Consider the following 27,484-nt stretch of genomic DNA (forward strand, 5'->3'; position numbering starts at 1 on the left):
AACATCGAAATGGTACCTCACTAGTATTCACCTCACTCTGAGCCTTTATATACCCTCTGTGTCCATGTATTGTTTGTAATGGCTTGATAAAGCTCCTGGAGAGCGAAACGTTGCCACAATAAATGTCACATTAGTTGCACTTGTGAGAAAATCTTTATTAAAGATAAAATAGGATAGCGTTATTTTTTGGGGAGAAGAGGGGAAGGACGGGGTATTGAGAGTCCTTCACCAGTTTCAATACATCCTTCCCTGTCCACTTCCTAGAAGGGACAATTATTCTGAAGTTTCTATCCTTCCATCCACAGATGGATGAAGACATTCCTGGAGACGCTCTCAGTCCGGCGGATTTTGAAACCAGCAGTAAGATGGGTAAGTTTAGAGCTGTCGTGTCTAAGAGGTAAAACTGGTCAGTTAGCAAGAACTCTTTTAAAATTAAGTCCTTTTTAAAATTTTCTCTTATACTTTTAAAGATATATTTTTTTCATTAAAGTTAAGGTAAAAAAAATTCATTTTGAACCAAAAGAATCTTAGAAAACTTACCTATTATAACAAGAACAATTTATTTTAGCCTAACCCAACTAAGTATATTTTAAATACGTTTACAATAATTTAGTACTAAACAATCAAATATATTTTTTTCGTTAGGTTCGGAATGATTTTGGAGAAATTATTGCATACACAAATTTTCAGTTGTCCTATATGGCAAGATGAACGTTGCTATTTAAGCCAAGATCGCAAGTTCTGCCTATTCGGCACGACATATATATATATATATATATATATATATATATATATATATATATATATATATATATATATATACATTACCTAGGGATTGGCAAAGAACGTGCATAGTTCCTTGGTATAAAGGAAAAAGGTACAAAAGAGAGTGCAAAATTTATAGGGGAATAAGTCTGCTGAGTATACCTGGTAAAGTGTATGGTAGAGTTATTATTGAAAGAATTAAGAGTAAGACGGAGAATAGGATAGCAGATGAACAAGAGGCTTTAGGAAAGGTACGGGGTGTGTGGACCAGGTGTTTACCGTGAAACATGTAAGTGAACAGTATTTAGATAAGGCTAAAGAGGTTTTTGTGGCATTCATGGATTTGGAAAAGGCATATGACAGGGTGGATAGGGGGAATATGTGGCAGATGTCGCAGGTGTATGAAATAGGAGGCAGGTTACTGAAAGCAGTGAAGAGTTTTCACGAGGATAGTGAGGCTCAAGTTAGAGTATGTAGGAGAGAGGGAGATTATTTCCTAGTATGATGTGTGATGTCACCGTGGTTGTTTAATATATTTATAAATGGGATTGTAAGAGAAGTGAATGCGAGGGTCTTGGCAAGATGTGTGGAGTTAAAAGATAAAGAATCAAACACAAAGTGGGAGTTGTCACAGTTGCTCTTTGCTGATGGCACTGTGCTACTGGCAGATTCTGAAAAAAGTTGCAGAGAAATAATATAAATGTAATTAATCCGTTCCAGACACCTAGAAGCATCAACAAAAAAAAATTTACCTTATACATTTACAAGCACAAAATAATGAACATTAAACATGATACTTACCTTTTTTTGAAAGCTGTTGTTGCTGGAAGGAAGGCAGAGAGGAAGGGAGGGGGAAGATAGGTTATTGTTTGGAAGGGGAATCCTCCTCCATAAGCACTCTAGGTATCAAGTCCTTATCTGGGGTCACTTCCCTCCTTTGTTTTTTACTGCCACTAGGACCAGCTTGAGAGTCACTGGACCCCTGTTGCACAAAATATCTGGCCAGATAGGTCTGTTTCTGGCGTCTCTAAGATTTGCCTAAAATTGGACATGGCATTGTCATTGTAAAAGTCACCAGCACGGATTGCAACAGCTTTCTCAGGGTGATGTTGCTCCACAAATGAATGCACTTTAGTCCACATTGCACAAATCTCCTTAATCTTTGAAGAAAGCACCTTGTTCCATCTCTCTTCCTCCTCTGAAGCAATTTCCTGAGCTGTGATCTCTTGTTGTTGCAGATGAAGCTCTTGCAGCTCATCAGTGGTTAGTTCTTCATTGTGGTCCTCCACCAACTCTTCCACATCCTCCAAGCTCACATCCAACCCCTTGGAATTCCCCAATGCCACAACTGATTGCACAACTGGTGTAGGATCGACAGGGTCAGCCTCAAACCTTTCAAAATCCTTCTTTTGGACACAATCTGGCCACAATTTTCTCCAAGCAGAGTTCATCGTCCTGGAAGTCACTCCCTGCCAAGACCTATGCAGTGGAAGATATTGAAGTGATTCTTCCAGAACTCTTTTAGGGTCAATTCAGAGTCCGAGGTTATGTCAAAGCACCTTTGAAACATTGCTTTGGTGTACAGTTTTTTGAAGGTTGCAATGATCTGCTGGTCCATGGGCTGGAGGATAGGAGTGGTGTTAGGGGACAAAAACTTCACTGTTACAAAACTGAATTTCTTAGACAATTGATCTTCTAAGTCAGGAGGATGAGCAGGAGCATTGTCCATTAACAGGAGGCACTGGAGTGGCAATTTCTTATCCAGGAGGTATTTTTTCACACTGTGGCCAAACACTTCATTAAACCATTCCAGGAAAATTTCCCTCGTGACCCATGCCCTACTGTTTGCCTTCCACATCACACACAATTTACTCTTAACACTGTTTTTCTTAAACACTCTGGGACTTTCAGAGTGATACACCAGTAAAGGCTTCACTTTCAAATCCCCATTAGCATTACCACACAACAAGAGTGTTAGCCTTTCTTTTATAGGCTTGTGTCCTGGCAGTGCCTTTTCCTCCTGCGTGATGTAGGTCCTCTTTGGCATTTTCTTCCTAAAGAGGCCTGTTTCATCACAATTCAACACTTGTTGGGATTGGAATTTTTCAGACTCTACATAACATTAGAATTCCCCAACGAATTTTTCAGCCGCTTGTGTGAACTGGCAGCCTCACTGTGCCTTACAACACTGTGTATGCCACTTCTCTTCTTGAAATTTTCGAACCAGCCTTTGCTGCCTTGAATTCACCTTCACAACTTGTTTCAGGCAGTTTCTTTATGAGATCCTCATGCAACTGCCTTGCCTTTTCACAAATAATGGACTGCACAACACTATCTCCTGCTAACTCTTTCTCTCTGAGCCACACCAACAATAATTTCTCCACTTCTTCAATTGTTTGGGATCTCTGTTTGGTTATAGCATTCACCCCTTTCGCAACATCAGCTTCCATTATTTCTTTTCTCTTTCCAACAATGAAGCTGATTGTTGATGGAGACTTCCCGTACATCCTGCCATCATATTTTCTTAGGATTTCTTTTTTCAGTTCTACGGTGTTCCTCACTTTCTTTACCAAAGCACTGGCACTAGGAGCTTTCTTTGGGGCCATGGTCGCTTATTTAGCAGTCACACACGATAAACAGGTGGCAAAAACAATGGATTATTATGAAATGTTTTGTATGACCTGGCAGGATATGTTCACTGGCCGAGAAACAACGCTTCACTGGCTGAGATGCGTGTGGGAGGCGGCTTTGTCTGAGCGCTGGGGACGGGACAGGTTCCGTATGATCGACGAAAACTAAAGCCAAAAATCGACGAAAAAAAGTCGGCCGAAACCAAAATCGGCGATAACTAAGATCGACGAAAACCAAGGGTCCACTGTATAGTTGTACCAAAACTCTTGTATGGGTGTGAAGCATGGGTGATGCTGCAAGGAGGAGAAGGCTGGATGCAGTGGAGATGTCAGGTCTGAGGGCAATGTGTGGTGTGAATATAATGCAGAGAATTCACAGTGTGGAAATTAGGTGGTGCGGTATTACCAAAACTATTATCCAGAGGGCTGAGGAGGGGTTGTTGAGGGGGTTTGGACATGTCGAGAGAATGGAACAAAACAGAATGACTTCGAGAGTGTATAAATCTGTAGTGGAGGGAAGACGGGGTAGGGGTCGGCCTAGGAAAGGATGGAGGGAGGGTGTAAAGGAGGTTTCATGTGCAAGGGGCTTGGACTTCCAGCAAGCATGCGTGAGCATATTTGACAGGATTAAATGGAGACAAATGGTTTTAGTACTTAATGTGTTGTTGGAGTGTGACCAAAGTAACATTTATGAAGGGATTCAGGGAAACCAGCAGGTCGGACTTGAGTCCTGGAGATGGGAAGTACAGTGTCTGTACTCTGAAGGAGGGGTCTTAATGTTGCAGTTTTATAACTGTAGTGTAAGGCACGCCTCTGGCAAGACAGTGATGGAATAAATGATGAGAGTTTTTCTTTTTCGGGTCACTCTGCCTTGGTGGGAATCGGCCGATGTGTATATATATATATATAATATATATATATATATATATATATATATATATATATATATATATATATGCCAAAAAATCGCAGACGGGCGATCTTGTTTCGTGGTTGGAATAGTAGTGAATGTATGACGACACATTGGTGGACTTCCTATAAACTGTGAATCTGAATTTCCTATCGACACGATCGATTAAAACATCAAGGAACGGAAAAGTGTTATTTATTTCATGTTCTGTAGTGAACTTAATGGAAGGTACTAAGACACTGAGTCTGGGAAGAAACTCATCAATGTTGTGATCATTAGGCCACAGCAGAGATCATCATCTACATATCTGAACTAACTAGCTTTATCTGGGAGAATGTCTTTAAGAAGTCTAGTCTCATAGAATTCCATATATAGGTTGCTGAGTAAGGGGCTAAGGGGATTTCCCATTGCCATGCCTTGTTTTCGAGCATAGAATTTCCCTTCAAACACGAATTTGCAATCAGTAACACAAAGTTTTATCAATTCAAATATTGTTTTCGTGGGGAAGAGCATGGAGAAGTTTTCAAGTTCCTCTTCGAGGTACGAAAGCAAGTCAGGGACAGGGACTTTGGTGAACAGAGCTGTGAGCTGTGACATCAAAGCTGACTAAAGAACAGTCGTGAGTACATGGGTAGAACATTCGAGTACCCCAGAGCAGGACATTTAAACGGAAAGAAAGCACATTGTATTCCTTTCTTTTATTTGAAAAGGTCACACAGTAGCTATCCATGTCTACAGTATCTAACGAGAAACTTATTTTCTCAAAACATATGACGTGTTATAAACGATTAGGAAAAGCTTGAGGCTGGCTTTTTATATCTTATAATTTCCTACGTGACATCTCAGAAACCCTCGTACCCCATCTGGGTAGTTGGAGGATGATGGTAGGTTGGGGTTGGCACCTACCACTAACCCAGTCTAAGGGTAACCGTGGCCAGTGACACCTACGCTACTCTGAGACCTCTCTCCCTGCTTTGGTTGCTCCCATGCAACATTGCACAGCTCCTGATGATGCACTGAGAAGTGTGAAAGTACTTGAGCTTAGATTTCCGCCCCCCCCCCCGTGGCTTGTCTTGCATATACAAGAACATAAGAAAGAAGGAACACTGCAACAGGTCTACTGACCCATGCGAAGCACGTCCATGTCTCCCCCGGATTAGCCCAATGACCCACCCAGTCTGGCCACCTCCACTCAAGGATGGAGCACTGCACCAGACCCAGCAGCACAAACTAGTCAGGTCCAACTCACACCCATCCACACCCCCTCATGTATTTATCTAACCTGTTTTTAAAATTACACAACGTTTTATCCTCAATAACTGTACTCGGGAGTTTGTCACACTCATCCACAACTCTATTACCAAACCAGTACTTTCCTATATCCTTCCTGAATCTGAATTTTTCCAACTTGAAACCATTCCTGCGAGTCCTGTCTTGGCTGGAAATTTTCAGCACACTATTTACATCCCCTTTATTTATTCCAGTTTTCCATTTATACACCTCGATCATATCCCCCCTAATTCTACGCCTTTCGAGAGAGTGTAGATTCAGGGCCTTCAGTCTATCCTCATAGGGAAGATTTCTGATACATGGGATCATCTTTGTCATCCTCCTCTGTACGTTTTCCAGAGCATTTATATCCATTCTGTAATACGGTGACCAGAACTGAGCAGCGTCAACTAAATGAAGCCTAACCAAGTATATATAGAGTTGAAGAACAACCTGAGGACTTCTATTATTTATACCTCTAGATATGAAGCCAAGAATTCTGTTAGCTTTATTGCGAACACTAATGCACTGTTGTCTTGGTTTTAGATTACTGCTAACCAGTAATCAGTAGTATTAAGATCAATGTTATTTAGTTTATATGTGGCATGGTTATTTGCCTGTCCAACATTTAGAACTTTGCACTTGTCAATATTAAACTGCATCTGCCACTTTTCCGACCATTGCATCAGTCTATTCAAATCATCCTGGATTGCTCTAGTGTCCTCATTAGAATAAATTGGACGGCCTATTTTGGTGTCATCAGCAAATTTGCTTATGTCGCTATTTATTCCCTCATCTATGTCGTTTATGTAAATTGTGAACAACAACGGGCCCAACACTGACCCCTGAGGAACACTGCTTGTGACGTGCCCCATTCTGATTTCTCCCCATTTATGCAAACTCTCTGCTGCCTATTTGTCAACCATGCCTCTAACCAGGAAAAAATTTCTCCTATTGTGTGTGCCTTAAGTTTCCTAAATAGCCTCTGGTGTGGAACTTTATCGAAAGCCTTACTGAAGTCCATATACACAATATCATATTCATTACCATGATCTACCTCCTCAATCACCTTAGTGAAAATAATTAGTAAATTCGTAAGACAGGAACGCCCCTTTGTAAAACCGTGTTGAGAATCATTAATCAATCTGTGCCTATCAAGATGGCTACGAATTGCTTGGGTAATTATTGATGCCATAAATTTTCCCACTATGGAGGTTAGGCTTATTGGTCTATAGTTCGAAGCCAAGGACCTGTCACCTGCCTTGTAAATAGGTATTACATTTGCCATTTTCCACTTATCAGGCACTATGTCAGTTTGTAGTGATATGTTAAAAAGATTAGCCAAAGGTATGCTAAGTTCCTCTTTACATTCCTTTAACACCCTTGCAAACAGTTCATCAGGACCTGGGGATTTGTTAGGAATATCGCTAGTATTTTCCTGGGTGAAAACTGAGAGGAAGTAGGTATTGAGAATTTCACACATATCCTTATCACTGTCAGTGATCTGACCAGAGTTACTCTTAAGTTGTCCAATCTTGTCCCTAATCTTACTTCTGTATACCTGAAAGAACCCTTTTGGGCTAGTCTTTGAATCCCTTAATGCAAATAAATGATTCTGAGAACCGACAAATTGAAAAATTAGAAAGATGTGGAAAAGATTTATCGATTGATTACATTAACTCCAGACTGAGGGACTGATCACCTCAAGCTCCTTCTGATCTTAAACCTTTCTTCTTTGTGTTGGAGTGATGAAGCCACTTGACTCAAGAAATCGTAATGACACGATTGCAAACAAACCATACCCCCGGCCGGGATTGAACCCGCGGTCATAGAGTCTCAAAACTCCAGCCCGTCGCGTTAGCCACTAGACCAGCTAGCCACAATAAGATTCATCCAACTAGGTATATTTCTACACCATAGGAAGGTTAGCACAGGCACCTCTGTGACCACAAATGCAAGTTTTTACAGACGAATCTCCAGCTAGCGTGGCCGTGACGAACTCTAGCTCAAGTCCCTTCACTGCCGTCATTACGATTTCTTGAGTCATGTTGACGGCAGTGAAGGGACTCGAGCTAGAGTTCGTCACGGCCACGCTAGCTGGAGATTCGTCTATAAAAACTTGCATTTGTGGTCACAGTGGTGCCTGTGCTAACCTTCCTATGGTGTAGAAATATACCTAGTTGGATGAATCTTATTGTGGCTAGCTGGTCTAGTGGCTAACGCGACGGGCTGGAGTTTTGAGACTCTATGACCGCGGGTTCAATCCCGGCCGGGGGTATGGTTTATGAAGCCACTGTCAGGTGACACGCTTTCAAAATAGATACCCAAGTGTTGCACATGTGTCTACTTTATCAAACTTCTGAATGTGTCAATCGGAAGCCAATTGCAAACTCAACAAATTAAACTTTTTTCTCGAATGTTTAAACACCAATGTTTCCTTCACAAGCCATTCATCTCAACCCGTTTATATCTTATTTCCATCGCTAAAACGACTGAAATAATATATGCTAAAATAGTTCTGTATCTTCTCCCTGTTCGCTTTTGTTTATTCACTAATTTTGATTGTTAATATTATTCAGATCAATCGTATTTAGAAAAGAGAAATATTTAATCGTAATATATGTAACTGAGCAAGTTTCTGACTTACTCTCCACAGTTCACGCAGCAGTAAATACCAGCAGCCAGACTGATCCTATAGAACTTGCTGGCATGTACCAGGGTGATATTATTCTTAACAGAATGGATTTTGTAGCTGATTCTCCTATGGTAAGTACAAGGAGAGATGACTGTGTGTGTGTGTGTGTGTGTGTGTGTGTGTGTGTGTGTGTGTGTGTGTGTATACTGACCTATTTGTAGTTGCAGGGGGAGAGTCACAGCTCCCGGCCCCGCCTCCTCGCTGGTCGCTACTAGGTCCACTCTCTCCCTGCTCCATGAATTTTATCGTACCTCTTCTTAAAGTTATAAATGGATCATGCCTCCACTACATCCCTCTCCTAACTGGTCCACTTCCTGACAACTCTGTGACCGAAGGAAAACTTCCTAACATCCCTGTGACTCATCTGGGTCTTCAACTTTCAATTGTGACCCGTTGTCGCTGTGTCCCATCTCTGTAACATCTTGCCTCTGTCCACCTTGTCAATTCCTCTCAGTGTTTTATGTGTTATCATGTCTTCCCTGACCCTCTTGTCCACCAGTGTCATCAGATAGATTTCCCTTAACCTCTCCTCGCAGGACATGCCCTTTAGCTCTGGGACTAGTCTTGTTGCAAACCTGCGCACTTTCTCTAATTTCTTGACGTGCTTTACCAGATGTGGGTTCCAAACTGGTGTTGCATACGCCAATATGTGCCTCACGTACACTGTGTACAGTCTTGAACGATCCCTTACTCAGATCTTGGAACAGTATTCTTAGATTTCCCAAGCACCCATATACTGCAGCAGTTATTTGGTTGATTTGTGCCTCAGAAGATGTGCTCGGTATAATACTCATCTCAAGATCCTTTTTCTTGAATGAGGTTTGCAGTCTTTGGCCCCCTAGCCTGTACTCTGAGGCCTTCTTTGTCCATCCCTGATCTTAATGACCTTGCACTTGGAGGGGTTAAACCCCAGAAGGCAGTTGGTGGACCAGGCTTCCAGCCTGGCCAGATCCCTTTGTAGTCCTGCCTGATCCTCATCCGGTTGAATTCTCCTCACTAGTTTCACATCTTCTGCAAACAGGGACACCTCTGAATTTATACCTTCCGTCATGTTATTCACACATATACCAGAAACAGCACTGGTCCTAGGACTGACCCCTGTGGAACCCCGCTCGTCACAGGACCCCACTCTGACACCTCGACACCTACCATGACTCTGATGGTTTCCCGTCAGGTATTCTCTGATCCACTACAGTGCCTTTCCTGTTATACGTGCCTGATCCTCTAGCTTTTACACTAATCTCTTCTTGCAGTCCAAAAAAAATGCAGTCTACCCACCCTCCTCTCTCTCTCCTGTCTTCCATCACTTTGTCATAAATCTCCAGTACTTTCGTGATACAAGATTTTCCTGTCTCACAAACCATACTGGTTGTCCAGTAAAAGCTTGTTCCTTTTTAGGTGCTCCACCATTGATAATCTTCTCCATGTCAGTGACACTGGTCTGTAGTTTAATGCCATGTGTCTGTCTTTCTTATAAACGGGGACTACATTTACTGTCTTCCACACTTCAGGTAGTTGCCACGTTTCGATGGATATGTTGAAGATTGTTGTTAGTGGCACACACTGCACCTCTGCTCCCTCCCCCAGGATCCACAGAGAGATGTTCAGTTGTGAAGGCTTACTCAGCCCTGTAACAACTTCAGTCAGTATTACCAAGGCTGGCTCCTCCTCAGGAAAATTAATGAATAGAAAAAGAAATAATAACAGACAATGATAAACACTTTATTATTTAGAAACAGAAAATGTAAAACAATAAAACATGAATGGGTATCCTAATTGAAAGAAAAATGAAAAAAATTACATTTGAACTCAACGCTAATATAGGTATATCGTGGTAATGGGGTGTCAGGTGTTGGTGACACTGCGTGTTGTTGAAATTGTAGCCGTTGCTGATGTGGGGGGGTAGCAGGTGTTGGTGACCACCACCGGCTCGTTCTTCACAAAGTATAGCCGTGAGTAAGTACTTCAGATGACAGGAAAACAGGTTTGTTACCACTGCTATGATGAGGGGTTAGGTCCTGTGTTGGTTTACATAACAGGTAAGTAGACTAAACATGGGCCGTCTCAGGACGTTGGTCTGTCTCCTTCTATTCTTCTCGTTGGTTGGCAGGTGACCCTCTCTGTCATTCCAAGAGTAGTGTTGGGAGCTGTGAGTCGAGTGATTTACTGTTTGACCGGAGCCCCACACGTCACCTTTCGGGGGGGGGGAAGAGGGAGGGGAAGGGATAGCGGGAGCTAGACTGACCCTACCTTAACAAGTAGCCGGCAATGAAACTATTGTTACTATACACTCCGTCGCTACTCCTATCTATTGAACTTTTCCCTCACACCAGTCCTAGAGCCTTTGAGGTATCTAGTTCACTTAACAGTGTCTTCAACTCCTCCTCGGTTGTGAGCATTGTGTCCAGCACTTGTTGATATACCCTACCTTTCTGGCTTTCTGGAATCCTTTCTATCTCCACTGTGAATACTTCTGTAAATCTTATGAGCTCCTCACATACTTGTTGGTCGTTTCTTGTGAACTTCCCTCCTTCCTTCCTCAGCCTGATTATCTGGTCTTCGACTGTTTTCCTCCTGATGTACAACAGCTTCGGGACAGACTTGGCTTTCGATGCTCTGTCATTTTCATATTGCCGCTGAGCCTCCCTCCTTATCTGTCCCTATTCGTTTTTGGTTCTTCGACTGATCTCTTTATTTTCCTGGGTCCTTTGTCTTCAATACTTTTTTCCATTCTGTAGTGCACTTATGGCCTTTATACACCTTTGGGTGCAACAAGGGCTCTTTCTCGTCTTCCCACTATTTCTGTTGCCCTTGAGAACGAACCTCTCCTCAACTTCCTTGTATTTTATTATAGAATTTTCATATATTGTCACGTAGTGTGTGTGTGTACTCACTTATTTGCGATTACAGGGGTCGAGACATAGCTGCTGGCCCCGCCTCTTCACTGATTGCTACTGGATCTCCTCTCTCCCTGCTCCGTGAGCTTTATCGTACCATCTTAAAACTCTATGCTTTCTGCCTCCACTACGTCACTTAGTAGACTATTCCCCTTCCTGACATCTCTATGACTAAAGAAATTTCCTAACATCTCTGACTCATCTACGTCCCCAGCTTCCAATTGTGACCCCTTGTTTCTGTGCCCCATCTCTGGAACATCCTGTCTCTATCTCTCTTCATATGGCATTCCCCTTATCTCTGGGACTAGTCTTGTTGCCAACCTTTCCACTTTCTTTAATTTCTTGACATGCTTGACGAGGAGTTGGTTCCAAACTGGTGCTGCATACTCCAGTATGGGCTTGACAGATACGGTGTACAGAGTCTTGAACGATTCCTTACTGAGGTATCAGAACGCTATTCCCAGATTTGCCAGGCGCCCAAATACTGCAGCAGATATCTGGTTGGTGTGCGCCTCAGGAGATGTGTCAGTGAGTGAGGTTTGCAGTCTTTTGCCACTTAGCCTGTACTCTGCAGTCTTCTTTGCCATTCCCCGATCTTCATGACTTTGGATTTGGAGGTGTTAAATTCAAGGAGCCAATTGCTGTACCAGGCTTGCAGCCTGTTCAGGTCCCTTTGTAGTCCTGCCTGATCCTCATCCGATTTAATTCTTTTAAGTAAAAGGACACAGATACAACTAATGTGACATTTTTGTTGTGGCAACTTAATAGCTTGTTAAAGCTCCTGGAGAGCGAATGTTGCCACAATAAAAATGTCACATTAGTTGCATTTGTGTCCTTTTACTTAACATATTGTTTGTAATTCTACCAATAATAATAATACGATTTAATTCTCCTCATTAACTTTACATTATCTGCGAACAGGGAGACTTCTGAGTCTATCCCTTCCATCATGTCATTCACTTATACCCCTGTGGAATCCCGCTCGTCACAGGCGCCCACTCTGACACCTCATCACGTACCATAACTCTTTGTTGCCTCCCTGTTAAGAATTCCCTGGTCCATTGCAGTGGCTGTTATATGTGCCTGGTCTTCCAGCTTTTGCACTAATCTCTTGTGAGGAACTGTGCCAAAGGCCTTCTTGCAGCCCAAGAAAATACAATCTACCCACCACTCTCTCTCGTGTCGTACTTGCGTTACCTTGCCATAAAACTCCAGAAGGTTCATGACACAGGATTTTCTTTCCTGAATCTGTGCTAGTTGTTGTTTGCAAGCTCGATCCGTTCTAGGTGCTCCACCACTCTCCACTTGATAATCATCTTCATGATTTTGCATATTATACACGTCAGTGACATTGGTCTGTAGTTTATTGCCTTGTGTCTGTCTTCTTTCTTAAAAATGGGGACTACATTTGCCGTCTTCCATACCTCAGGTAGTTTACCTGGAGTTTACCTGGAGAGAGTTCCGGGGGTCAACGCCCCCGCGGCCCGGTCTGTGACCAGGCCTCCTTAGGTCAGTGTCCCAGGATGCGACCCACACCGTCGACTAACACCCAGGTACCCATTTTACTGATGGGGAACATAGACAACAGGTTGAAAGAAACACGTCCAATGTTTCTACTCTGGCTGGGAATCGAACCCAGGCCCTCGCCGTGTGAAGCGAGAGCATTAACCACCAGGCCACCAGAGCCCAGTTGCCCAGTTTCATTGGATGTGTTGAAAATTGTTAGTGGCACACACAGCATCTCTGCTCCCTCTCTAAGGGCCCATGGAGAGATGTCTGGTTACACACCCTTTGAGGTATCAAGTTCACTTAGCTTCATCTCCTCCTCGATTGTATTTCATCCAGCACTTGTTGGTATATCCCTTGTTGGTATATCCCTTGTTGGTATATCCCTTTATTCTGACTTTCTGGAACCCTTTCTGTCTCCACTGTAAATACTTCCTTAAAACTAATGCTGACCTCCTCACATACTTCTTGGTCGCTTCCTTCGTCAGTCTAATTACCTGGTCCTTGACTATTGTCTTCCTCCTGATGTGGCTATACAACAGCTTCGGATCAGACTTGACTTTCCATGCAAAATCGTTTTCGTACTGTCGCTGGGCCTCCCTCCTTATCTCTGTATACTCCTTTCTGGCTCTTCGACTAATCTCTATTTTCCTGGTTCCTTTGCCTTCTGTACTTTTTTCCATTCCCTTCCCATTATTTCTGTTGCTATAGGGAACACATCACTTCTTTCCCTTCTTGCATTTTGTCATGTAATCCAGCATTTCATTAATTGATTGTCCTACCAATTCTCTTTCCCAATGAACCTCTTGCAGAAAGTTCCTCATGCCTGTGTAGTCCCCTCTTTTGTAGTTTCACTTATTTCATCCTGCTCGTGTTACCTTGTAACTCTATGTACTCAAATCTCAGAACCACGTGACCTCTAGCTCCGAGTGGCCTTTCATATGTGATGTTCTCGATGTCTGAGCTGCTCAAGGTGAATACGAGGTCCAGTCTTGTTGGCTCATCCTCACCTCTCTCTCTGGTAGTGTCCCTAACATGTTGATGCATGAGGTTTTCCAGTACCACATCCATCATCTTGGCTCTCCAGGTTTTGGGAACCCCATGTGGCTCCAGGTTCTTCCAATCAATCTCTTTTTGATTGAAATTACCCGTAACTAGTAACTTTACCCGTGTGAGCTCTTCTGGCCACCTCATCTAGTGTGCCCACCATTGCTCTGTTGCTCTTTTCATATTCTTTTCTTGGCCTTCTGCAGTTTTGTGGCGGTTTATACACAACTGCGACTACCCTATTTCCTCCAGACTGAATTATACCTATTATGTAGTCCCTTTCGCCCATTTCGTTCATTCCTTCCATTTCCTAAAATCCCCATCGGTTTTTAATGAGCAGTGCAACTCTTCTTACCCTCCACTCCCTCTATCTTTCCTCAGGATCTGATATCCGGGTGGGAAGACTGCGTCTGTTATCCTTGCGAGTTTCGTTTCTGTGAGTGCTATAATGTCTGGGGATGTCTCCTTGATTTTTTCATGCCACTCCTCACATTTATTTATTTCATCCACATTCGTATATCAAACCTTCACCTTCCTTTCTAAAAATATTGTCTGGGGAGAACGTTGGGGCTGAGGGTGTGGTAGACCTGGTAGGGAACTATAGGGGGTTGCTGTGGGGGTGGAGTTTGTGATGAGGTAGATGTGTGTGTGTGTGTGTGTGTGTGTGTGTGTGTGTGTGTGTGTGTGTGTGTGTGTGTGTGTGTGTGTGTGTGTGTGTGTGTGTGTGTGTGCGCGCGCTCACTTTAGTCCAATTAAAATTATTTGAACCCATTTACCTCTATTTGTATTAAATTCATATTTTTTCACTTCGATTTTAATAACTTTGGGGACCCTTTCATACATCTATTTGTATTTTGCACCAATTTTAACCATTTTTTTTCTTTAATATAGACCTCTGTATTTTCAGGATCGCTTCATGTCGATATTCCGTACACGAAGGAACGCTGTCATCTCTGTAAGTCGCCTCTGGCCGAATGGTATCATTCCTTACATCATCTCTTCCTCTTATGGTAAGATCATTGGTGGTCAGATAAATGGTCACGAGCGTATGACGTGAACTGACGGGATATTTGTGTCACAAATTTAACACCTTGTACCTTAGAGTCATCTAAAAGGTTATATCTATAGATACTATCTGGTGGCCTGGTGGTTAAAGCTTTCACTTCATACGGCGAGGGTTCGATTCCCAGCCAGGGTAGAACATTGGGGGTGTTTCTTTGCACCTGTTGTCTATGTCCACCCATCAGTAAATGGGTACCTGGCTGGTAGTCGACTGGTATTGGTCGCATCCTGAGACAAAACTGACCTAATTTGCCCGAAATGTTCAGTGTAATAAGCAGCTTTCTATTTAGTAGTATGTCATTGATGTCAGCTAGGGTGACATATCACGGTCACATGGCGTCATAAATTATACTACCATCAACGTGTTATATCACGGTCACCTGGGTGTCATAACTATACCTATTATCATAGCGCCTTCTAATGAGAACACACCTGCACAGTTAGGTACCTTTATTTCTGAAGTGTTCCGCCTACACAGGGGAATAAATATGGAGAGAGCAGATGCAGTGGAGAGTTAAAGGTGATATGATCTGTCCATCAGCCTTGATTATGTAGTTTTAAGGTTCTCATTCCCTCAGCCTGGAGAAGTTTCATAGGTCTATTCTTATGCCCCAGAAAGTCACATTGCATACAAACTCAAGGTAAATGACTGCCATTGAATAAACAGAAGAATGGACAGGAATTCAAACAGTAGTCCTGACAGGTTTACCTGGAGAGGGTATCGGGGGTCAACGTCCCCGCGGTCCGATCCACGACCAGGTCTCCCGGTGAATCAGGGCCTGGTCAACCAGGATGTTACAGCTGGCCGCACGCAGTCCAACGTACGAACTACAGCCCGGCTGATCCTAAAACGACTATCTGTCCAGCTCCCTCTTGAAAGCAGCCAGGGACCTATTGGTAATTCCTCTTATGCGTGGTGAGAAGCTGTTGAACAGTTCTGGGTCCCGGATAGTTATGGTGTTTTCTCTTAGTCTACCAATGGCGCCCCTACTTTTCATTGGGGGTATTTTGCACCGCCTGCCCAGTCTTTTACTTTAGTAGGGAGTGATTTCTGTGTGCAGATTCGAGACAATTCATTCTAGAATTTTCCAAGTGTAGATTATGATAAATCTCTCTCGCCTGCGTTCCAGCGAGTACAAGTCAAGTGCTTCCAAGCGTTCCCAGTAGTTGAGGTGTTTAATGGACCTTATATGTGCAGTAAAGGTTCTCTGTACACTCTCTAGATCTACAATTTCACCTGCTTTGAATTGAGATGTTAATGTCCAGCAATATTCCAGTCTAGAGAGAACAAATGATTTGAAAAGGATCATCATTGGCTTGGCATCTTTTGTTTTGACGTTCTCATTATCCAGAAGTAGGCCTTAGACATTCCTGTCTAAGGCCTACTTCTACTGGGAAATAATCTCCCTCTTGCCTACATAATCTAACCTGAGCCTCACTATCCTCATAAAAACTCTTCACTATTTTCAGTAACCTACCTCCTATTCCATACATCTGCAACATCTGTCCCATTACCCCCTTCCTATCCACCCTATCGTACGCCTTTTTCAAATCCATAAATGCCACAAAAACCTCTTTACCCTAATCTAAATACTATTTACCTAAATGTTTCACTGTAAACACTTGGTCTACACACCCCCTACCCTTCCTAAAGCCTCCTTGTTCATCTGCTATCCTGCTGTCTTACTCTTAATTCCTTCAGTAATAACTCTTACACTTTATCCCATATAATTTTTACACTCTTTTGTCCCCTTTGCCTTTATACAAGGAAACTGTGCATGCTATCTCCCAGTCCCTAGGTATATTACCATCTTCCATACATTTATTAAATATAAGCACTAACCACTGCAAAACTATATCCCCACCTACTTTTAACATTTCTATCTTTATCCCATTAATTCCTGCTGCCTTAACCTTCCCCCTCCTTATCATTCTGCTCACTGCCCCACACACTTCCCCCACACTCACAACTGGTTCTTCCTCACTCCTATAAAATGTTATTCCTCCTTGCCCTATACACGATATCACAGCTTACCTATCTTCATCAACATAAACAGTTGCTAAAAATATTCTCTTCATCTTCCCTATACCTCCAACTCGCCATTTAATAACTTTCTTCTCCTGTTATTAACTATCAGATCCACTTGTTCTCAAGGCTTTCTCAACTTGTTAATCTCACTCCAAAACTTTATTTTCAACAAAATTTATTGATAACATCTCACCCACTCTCTCATTAGCTTTCCTTTTTTATATATTTTTCACCAATCTCTTATCGTCTCTTTCTCTCCATATACTCCTCCCTCCTTGAATCACTACTACATTGTTAAAACCTCTCATATGCTATCTTCTCTCTTACTACTCTCTTTACATCATTCCACCAATCGCTCTTCTTCCCTCCCGCACCCACTTTCCTGTAACCACAAACTTCTGCTGAACACTCCAACATTACATACTTAAACTTACTCAATACATCTTCATCCCCATTGCCTATTCTCTCACTAGCCCATCTGTCCTCCAATAGTTTATATCTTACCCTAACTGCCTCCTCCTTATAAGCCTTCATCTCTCTTTTACTTGCTGCTACCATTTTCCTTGTATCCCATCTACCTTTTACTCTCACTGTAGCTACAACTAAAAAGTGATCTACAGTGAACTAATATGTGATATATCTGTGGCCCCTCTATAAACGTGTACATCCTGAAGTCTACCCAACAATCTTTTGTCTACCAATACATAGTCCAACAAACTGCTGTCTTCTCGCCCTATATCATATCTTGTAAACTTTTTTATCTTTTTTTTTCCAGCTGCAGCCGCAGCAAGCAGCAACAAGGCTGCTCCTATATCTTGCCGTCCCCTGGGCCTATCCGAACTCCAGTGATGGCCAAATTTGCAAGTACTGCTGCAACAACATGCAAGTTAACTATAGTTACATAAAAACTGACGGTGACGACAACGAAATGGACTAAATATGACAGAAGAGGGACCGGCATTCAAGTACCAGACCTGCTGCCAGACGTGAACCAGACACAAGACGTTTTCCACCAAATGAAATAACTGACCTCCATATCAACTGCACCAGTGTTTAACGGGAAGACAACATGGCAGAAATCCTGATCAACTAAATCTCCAAGGAAATGCCAGGTCTGTAGGACTTTTTTCGTCAGTGCCAAACGAGGGAAAGATTTGAGCCTTTAAACATGGCTGACCGGCATTCAAACAGCAGCTACTGCCAGACGTACAACTAGCGAAGTGAAATTCTCATCTTTACTGACGTTCATCTGTTGACAGTAGCATCATATCTGTACCACCATCATATCACCTGTACCAGTGCTAACGAGAGGGAAACACAGGAGACATCGTCAAATCAACAGTACAAAACTCCAAGGTATAGGACGGTTATCCCTCAGTGCCAGTCGTGGGAAAGAAGTGAATAGTTAAATAGTCAAGGTTAATATTTTAGTAGCTGACCTATATTCAGCTGACCAGTGTACAGTGAGAGAATCATAGCAGAAAAAGCCAAATATATCTATAAACTCAAGGAAAGTCAGGTGGTGTTACTCCCCTCAGTGTTTTAAAAATGGCTGAGTCAGCAAAACAGGTCAGGAGACAACAACACGACACAACCCCCGATAAATGGAATTGAGGGGGATTTGGAAGGATAAAACCATTGATTAAACCTTTCTGGTCTACCAGAATGGAAAGGAGTTAGAAGTTAATTGGTGAAGCCAGACTGTGAAGTGAGGTGGGTAGGGGAGGGTGAATAAGGGGTTAAATGTAAGGGTGTTGTGAAGTTAAGGGAAAAGTGAGCAGTGAAGAGGGTTTTGAAGAGGAAATTTTACTAGTAATTCAGTGTAATTAAAGCAGATACTAAGTGTACTAGGGACTGGAAAAGAGAAATAAATATTATTGTATATGAGTAAAAGAGCGAAGAGTGAAAATGGCAGGCATTAGAGGGGTACAGGCTGCCATAATTATATTTATATTTCTTCTTCAATTCCATGAAGAAAGAAATCAGTCATGGGGGTTGGAAAAGGTGAATGGAGTAACAGCGCCCTGGACAGTAAAAGCCCAACAGTTGCCATCCTACCAGAAAAGTAAACCTCACTATCGCCGCAAGGTATGGCAACACCGCATACCCAAACAAAAACAATGGCACACAGCTCTTATTGTAGCGCTCTTAAGTGGTGATATCCAAATTAATCCAGGACCTCAAACTATTGTGCAGAGGCAAAACAGACAGATAAATGACGGCAATAATGACGGTCTAGTAGCTAGGGATGATAACCTTAACTCCATATGTAATGCATACATAGGTCAATGTGAGACAATACAGCCATTATTATCTCAAACACTACCAAACAGATGCATACACTGTACTAAAGTACGCATGAAAAACAGAAAAGGCACCTTATGTAAAATGTGTAAGGGGTGGGTGCATGATGGATGTATGTACAATTATAGCAACGGTGCCAGAATTCATTTTGTGTGTAACAAATGCACTTTGGCACAGTTACCCTTTAGCAGTGATGACATTGATTTACCTAATTTTAATACAAATGACCCATTGCCATATATTGATGATTATGATTGTTTTATGAAAACAGGCCTTCACTTTATTCATGTCAATGCAAGATCACTTCTTCCTAAATTGGCAGAGATTAGGATTCTAGCTAACAAAATTAGGGCGGCAGTTATAACCATCTCTGAATCTTGGTTGGATGATACGGTGACTGACGACGAGGTCAAAATAGATGGTTACAATATAAAACGCTTAGATAGGAACAGAAAGGGCGGTGGAGTATGTGCCTACATTAGAAATGACTTAGCTTACAACCCAAGACCTGATTTAAATAACAATAAACTGGAGATTCTATGGTTTGAAGTGCTGCTTCCCAAGACCAAACCCATCTTAGTAGGAACTAGTTACCGCCCTCCTACCCAGGACCAGTTCTTAGAAGACTTTTCCAGAGTCTTGTCCGGAGTTGAAAGCAATTGCGAAACAATAATACTGGGCGACTTCAATATCTGTTTTCAGCAACAAAATAACGGGCTATGCAAAAGGTATAAGCAAATTCTAGGATTAAATAGCTTCACCCAACTAATTAATAAACCAACCCGGATCACACAGTTCTCAGCCACCCTAATTGACCACATACTTTGCAACCGCGCTGAGAACATTAGTCAGTCAGGCGTCATTACCACAGGTCTTAGTGATCATTTCATCATTTACTGCACCAGGAAAATCACTAGGGATAGGATAGGCCTACACAGGACAATAAAAATGAGGTCAACTAGAAACTACAGTAAAGAAACACTGGTAAATAGGCTACACAATTGTGACTGGACAGAGATAACAAGTTGCACGGACGTAAACGATGCCTGGGAAAAATTCAAAACAATGTTCACTACCATTCTTAATAATATTGCACCAGTTAAAGAGGTTAGGATTAAACGAAGAACTGAACCCTGGATGACTACTGAGATATTAGATAATATGAAATTCAGAGACCAGCTGCTAAAAAGATTTAAAGCAAACAGACAGGATATTGCAGCACTAAATGAATTCCAAAGGGTGAGGAACAGAGTACAGAGGCTTATAAAAGGAGCAAAGGCAAAGCACTATTGCTCAAAAATTGAAGAATATAAGCATAACCCCAGAAAGCTCTGGCAACAACTAAAACAGTTGGGGTATAGCCATAAGCCAGTAGATAGGTCTAACATAGTACTCACTATCGATAATGAGGTATGCCACGAAACATCTAAGGTGGCAAATTGCTTTAATTCCTACTACACATCTGTTGCATCAACACTAGTAAGTAAACTACCAGCTGCATCAAATACCTTTAACACAGACTCTGATAAGTTTCAAACATACTATACCAATAAAGGGGTAACCCCAAACAGTTGTCAACTAGTAAGTGTATCTCATGACTTCATTCAAAAAGAACTAAGCAGGTTAAACCCAACTAAGAGCACAGGCCCTGATAACATCCCGTCTAAGTTCCTAAAAGATGGTGCTTTTGAACTGTCAATCCCTATTGCTCACATAATAAATCTATCAATCACCACTAATACCGTACCAGAGGGGTTCAAGGAGGCCAGAGTTACTCCTATCTTCAAGAAAAATAATAGGTCTGATGTAAGCAACTATAGACCTGTTAGTATACTCAGTATAATATCTAAAATTCTGGAGAGGGCGGTGTATTCTCAAGTAGTTAAGTACCTTAATGACAACAGCATTCTCCATAGCTATCAATCGGGCTTTAGAAGATCCTACTCAACCGATACCTCCCTTATTAATCTGATGGATTACCTGAGAACTGAAATGTCAAAAGGGAACCTCATAGGTATGGTAACCTTAGACCTGCAAAAGGCCTTCGATACTGTCAACCACAATATATTATGTAATAAACTTCAAACTATCGGTATAGGTTCTGTAGACTGGTTTAAGTCCTACCTTAGCAACAGGAGACAAATAGTCAAAATCAACAAAACAGAATCAGAACCCCTGCCGATAACATGTGGAGTTCCCCAAGGTAGTATTCTGGGTCCCTTACTATTCTTATGTTATGTCAATGATATGCCTATCAGTGTCAAGTGCAAACTCCTACTGTATGCAGATGACAGTGCTCTGTTAGTGACAGGTAAAGACCCACAAGATATTGCTAATGTTTTAACACTGGAACTGGAGTCCTGCAGCAAATGGTTAGTAGACAACAAACTATCATTACACCTAGGGAAAACTGAAGCCATTCTCTTTGGAACGAAACATAAACTGAGAAGGGTAAATAATTTTAATGTTCAGTGTAATGGGGAGTCCATCACTTTGGTTTCATCAGTTAAATATCTGGGAATCCCCTTTGACCCATGCATGTCAGGAGAATTGATAGGGAACAGTGTAGTAAAGAAAGCGAATGCCAGGCTGAAGTTCCTGTATAGACAAGCACGGTGTCTACCTACTGAGGCTCGCAGGACCCTATGTCTAGCCCTTATACAATGCCATATGGATTACGCTTGCTCTTCTTGGTACTCTGCCTTGACAAAAAAACTGAAAGATAGACTGCAAATCACCCAGAACAAAATCGTAAGATTCATCCTGGGGCTGGGACCAAGAGAACATGTAGGCCAGGATGAATTACAGCAGTTGGATATGCTGAATGTTGAAGACAGAGTAAAACAACTGAAGCTAAATCATGTTTATAAAATTGCTCACGAACAGTGTCCAGAATATCTTGCTGTCAATTTTGTCAAGGTTGGGAACCAAAGCAATCATAGTACTAGGGGGAGAGAGCACAACTTTGTAGTACCCACAGTCAGTGGCCAGGCTTCAAACACCTTTTATTGTACAGCAATAAAGGAATGGAACAGACTACCCACAAATGTCAAGGCCAGTCATAGCTTGAACCAGTTCAAGAAGACTGCCAAAAAGTGTCTGATGAACGAAGCAACAGAAAGGGAGGGGAATGATTTTCTATTTTTTAGCTAAAATACGTGTAAATTTTACCTTATCCCTAGTAATGACCCTCGTATTGTAGATAGTCGTAATGACCCTCGGGTAGTAGATAGTCTTAATGACCCTCGTATTGTAGATAGTCTTAATGACCCTCGTGTAGTAGATAGTCTTTTTAGTATGATAATAAGATGTTATCTTCATTATAGAATAATAAGAAAATATTATAACCTTTATATTATAATAATAAGGTAAAAGGACCCCAATGGAAATAAGTCACTCTGTCTGACTTTTTTGGGTTATCCTAGGTTCTCTACACATATGCTGCTATGTATGATAATTCTATGTAACTGTATTGTGTATACCTGAATAAATTTACTTACTTACTTACTTACATTTTAGTCGCCTCATATGACACGCATGGCTTACGGACGAAAGATTCTTTTTCCATTTTCCCATGGAAAATACAAGAAACAAAAAAGTACAAGAGCAATTGCGAGAAAAGTAAAAAAATCTAGATGTGTACTCACCTATTTGTACTCACCTATTTGCGGTTGCAGGGGTCGATTCATAGCTCCTGGCCCCGCCTCTTCACTGATTGCTACTAGGTCCTCTCTCTCCCTCTCCCATAAGCTTTATCATACCTCGCCTTAAAACTATGTATGGTTCCCGCCTCCACTACTTCACTTTCTAGGCTATTCCACGGCCTGACTACTCTATGACTGAAGAAATACTTCCTAACATCCCTTTGATTCATCTGAGTCTTCAACTTCCAATTGTGACCTCTTGTGTCTGTGTCCCTTCTCTGGAACATCCCGTCTTTGTCCACCTTGTCTATTCGGCGCAGTATTTTATATGTTGTTATGTCTCCCCTGACCCTCCTGTCCTCCAGTGTCGTCAGGCCGATTTCCCTCAACCTTTCTTCGTAGGACAATCCCCGTAGCTCTGGGACTAGTCTTGTTGCAAACCTTTGCACTTCCTCTAATTTCTTGACGTGCTTGACTAGGTGTGGATTCCAAACTGGTGCTGCATACTCCAGTATGAGCCTGACGTAAATGGTATACAGAGTCTTGAACGAATCCTTACTGAGGTATCGGAATGCTATCCATAGGTTTGCCAGGCGCCCGTATGCAGCAGTTCTCTGATTGATGTGCGCCTCAGGAGATATGTTTGGTGTTATACTCGCCCCCAGATCTTTTTCCTTGAGTGAGGTTTGCAGTCTTTCGCCATCTAAACTATATTGTGTCTGCGGTCTTCTTTGCCCTTCCCCAATCTTCATGACTTTGCATTTGGCAGGGTTAAAATCAAGGAGCCAGTTGCTGGACCAGGCTTGAAGCCTGTCCAGGTCTCTTTGTAGTCCTGCCTGATCCTCATCCGATTTTATTCTTCTCATTAACTTCACATCATCTGCAAACAAGGACACTTCTGAGTCTATCCCATCCGTTATGTCATTCACATATACCAAGAACAGCACAGGTCCTAGGACTGACCCCTGTGGAACCCCGCTTGTCACAGGCGCCCACTCTGACACCTCGTCACGTACCATGACTCGTTGTTGCCTCCCTGTCAGGTATTCTCTGATCCATTGCAGTGCCTTTCCTGTTATGTGTGCCTGACCCTCTAGCTTTTGCAGTAACCTCTTGTGAGGAACTGTGTCGAAGGCCTTCTTGCAGTCCAAAAAAAATGCAGTCGATCCACCCCTCTCTGTGTCACCTTGTCATAAAACTCCGGTAGGTTTGTGACACAGGATTTTCCTTCCCTGAAACCGTGCTGGTTGTCAATTATACACTTGTTTCTTTCCAGGTGCTCCACCACTCTCCTCCTGATGATCTTCTCCATGACTTTGCATACTATATGTGTTAGTGATACAGGTCTGTAGTTTAGTGCCTCATGTCTATCTCCCTTTTTAAAAATTGGGACTACATTTGCCATCTTCCATACCTCAGGAAGTTGCCCAGTTTCAATTGATGTGTTGAAGATCTTTGTTAATGGCACACACAGTATCTCTGCTCCCTCTTTAAGGACCCACAGAGAGATGTTGTCTGGTCCCACCGCCTTTGAGGTGTCAAGTTCGCATAGCAGCTTCTTCACCTCCTCCTTTGTTATATGTACCTCATCCAGCACTTGCTGGTGTACCCCCCTGTTCTGATTTCCTGGAATCCTACTGGTTTCCACTGTAAATACTTCTTTAAATCTCGTGTTGAGCTCCTGACATACCTCTCGGTCGTTTCTTGTGAACTCCCCATCACCCTTCCTCAATCTGATTACCTGGTCCTTGACTGTTGTTTTCCTCCTGATGTGGCTATGCAACAGCTTCGGGTCAGACTTGACTTTCGATGCTATGTCATTTTCATATTGTCGCTGAGCCTCCCTTCTTATCTGTGCATATTTGTTTCTGGCTCTTCGGCTAATCTCTTTATTTTCCTGAGTTCTCTGTCTTCTGTACCTTTTCCATTCTCTAGTACACCTAGTTTTTGCCTCCCTACACCTTTGGGTGAACCAAGGACTCATTCTGTTCTTCCCATTATTTCTGTTTCCCTTGGGAACAAACCTCTCCTCTGCCTCCTTGCATTTTGTTGCCACATAGTCAATTTCTTGTACTGGGTTTCCTGTCAGTTCCCTCTCCCACTGAATGTCTTGCAGGAAGTTCCTCATGCCTGAGTAGTTTCCCCTTTTGTAATTTGGTTTTCCCAACCTATTCCTGCTACTCTCTCCACTTGAAGCTCAACTATGCAGTCGTAGCACAGAACCACATGATCACTAGCTCCCAGGGGCCTTTCATACATGATATCCTCGATGTCCGAACTACTCAAGGTGAATACAAGGCCCAGTCCTGCTGGTTCATCCTCTCCTCTCTCTCTGGTAGTGTCTCTAACATGTTGATGCATGAGGTTTTCCAGTACCACATCCATCATCTTGGCTCTCCATATTTCAGGACCCCCATGGGGCTCCAGGTTTTCCCAGTCAATCTCCTTGTGATTGAAATCACCCATAACCAGTAACTATGCTCTTCTCATGTGTGCTCTCCTGGCCACCTCGGCTAGTGTGTCGACCATTGCTCTGTTGCTCCCATCGTATTCTTCTCTTGGCCTCCTGCAGTTCTGTGGTGGGTTGTACATTACTGCAATTATCACCTTATGTCCCTCAGACTGGATTGTTCCTACTAAGTAGTCCCTTTCGCCCGTGCCATCCATTCCTTCCATTTTCTCAAAACCCCACTGGTTTTTAATGAGCAGTGCAACTCCTCCTCCCCCTCTCCTCCCTGTGTCTTTCCTGAGAATTTGATATCTGAATGGAAAGATTGAATCTGTTATTATTCTGGTGAGTTTTGTTTCTGTGAGTGCTATTATGTCTGGGGATGTCTCCTTGATTCTTTCATGCCACTCCTCATACTTATTTGTTATTCAATCTGCATTTGTATACCACACCTTCAACTTCTTTTCTAAGACTGTGGTCTGGGAGGTATATTGGGGTTGGGGAAGTGGGAGACCTGATAAGGAACTATGGGTGGTTGCTGTGGGGGTGGAGTTTAATGCAGTTGGTGGGGGCATTGGATATGGCATGGGTGTTTTGGTTTAGAGTGTTTGGTTGCACTGGGGTTGACCTGGTTGGGGGGCTTCTATAGGAAGTTGTGAGGGAGGCTGTATTTGATCTTCTTCCTGGGTCTAGGATCTCCTGTCTGTCCCCTCTCTTTCCTCCTTTCACCTTTGTACCATCTCTCTCAGTTTCTGCCTTTCTTCTTGTGTTCTGTCGCGGTCGAGATACACCTTCCTGTATGCTGGCATGTCCCTTAATTGCGCTTTCTCCTGCAGGATCCTGTTCCGAGTCGATTCTGCCTTGAAGGTCACTTTCACTGGCCGGGTTCTTTTTTTTTGCAAACCCCCCTATTCTCCGAAAATTTTCCAGCTGGGTCATGTCGTCTTCTCCTATTGCTTTTATGATGCTTTCAATTGTTTTTTTTCCTCTTCTTTTCTTGCTTCATATGTTTCCCCTTCAGCTTCCTAGAGCCCATACACAAAGACTGACCTCTCCCTTTCATTCTCTCACTGCATATCCTTGTGTATCAACTCATTCAATTTAATTTCCTCCATTGCAGCTTTCCTTTCTTCATTTTCACTAGCTAATGTACTTGGGCTCAGTGGCCTGTCATTTTCCCTTCTCGGCTTTTCCTGGGCTCTGCTGTGGTCTGTTAGGGCCTCCACATATAGCTTAGCTCTTTCATTTACTGCAGTCTCCTCTGATAGAGCTTCTATGTGCAGTTTTGCTCCTTCTTTCCCTACAGTCCCCTTATTTGTGACTGAGGTAGCAGTCTCTGATGTCAATCCCAAAATGTTCTTTAGTTCTTTAGGCTGTTTCAGATTTTTCAGTTCCTCTTCTAAACTCTGTATCCTAGCCTCTGCTGCTTTGACTTGCACCTCCCACTTCCTGCTTTCCATATCTATCCTCTCTTCCATTCTCATGCTAAGTTCTTCTAGTTTCTTTTCCCATTCATGTTCCCTTTTTATGAGCTCTGCTGCACAATCTTCCTTTGCAGATTCCTCCTCCTGTCCCTTGGTTTTCCTTCCTGCTCTCTGGCAACCCATTTTTGTTTTATTTTGATTGCCTCACAGTGGGAAACCTATGTAATTCTGTGTGTTAGGTTAGTAGTGTGTTTGCCAGAGTGTGGGGGGGGGAAGGTAGAGGAGGAACTGTGGCTATGTGGGAGAGGGATGGGGAGGGGGATTTAGGGGGAAATATGGGGAGTGGGAAGGAGGGAGAAGCAAGTGGGTGAATGGGAGAGGGAGAGGGGGGAGGAGGGATAGGTGGGGAGGGGGAGGGTGAAAGAGGGAGGGGTGGGATCAGGGGAAGGATTGAGAGGTTTGTGGGGGAAGGGGGGAGTGTGTGTGTGAGTCTGTATGTGTGTGTGTGTGTAATTATGTGTGGAATAATGTGTGGGTTTATTATGTGTCTGAAAAGAAGATGAATTGTGCATTGGAGTGTAATGTGGAGTCTCAGTGCTCTCTTGCCTGACCACAACCTTTTGTGACCTGACCCCCACCCTCCTGGGACTTGACCTGCATCTACTTACAATGTTGCCCTTTATGCTTGTCCTGCCACCTACTTTATAGTAGCTTACTCGCCTTGTTCAATGGATTAGCAATTGCTATTCCTTATTGAATACTTGAGTGCCTATTATTTATCATGCTATGAGAGTTGGATCATTCACAATCAGCTTGGCGGTTAATTGGAACCTGAAACCCCACACCCATACAA

The 27,484-nt window shown here is 42.7% G+C and overlaps 1 protein-coding gene across 1 annotated transcript in view; it reads left to right on the forward strand.

Moving 5' to 3' along the window:
* The first annotated feature begins 305 nt into the window (after positions 1–305).
* Positions 306–27,484, forward strand: part of LOC138854975 (zinc metalloproteinase nas-13-like) — a 138,317-nt gene continuing 111,138 nt past the window's right edge. Inside the window, exons 1-3 of the mRNA XM_070101340.1 lie at positions 306–369; positions 8,231–8,340; positions 14,627–14,729. Coding sequence (XP_069957441.1) covers positions 306–369; positions 8,231–8,340; positions 14,627–14,729 — 277 coding nt within the window. The remainder of the gene's footprint in view (positions 370–8,230; positions 8,341–14,626; positions 14,730–27,484) is intronic.

This window comes from Cherax quadricarinatus, chromosome 76 (assembly GCF_038502225.1).
Source record: "Cherax quadricarinatus isolate ZL_2023a chromosome 76, ASM3850222v1, whole genome shotgun sequence".
NCBI lineage: Eukaryota > Metazoa > Arthropoda > Malacostraca > Decapoda > Parastacidae > Cherax > Cherax quadricarinatus.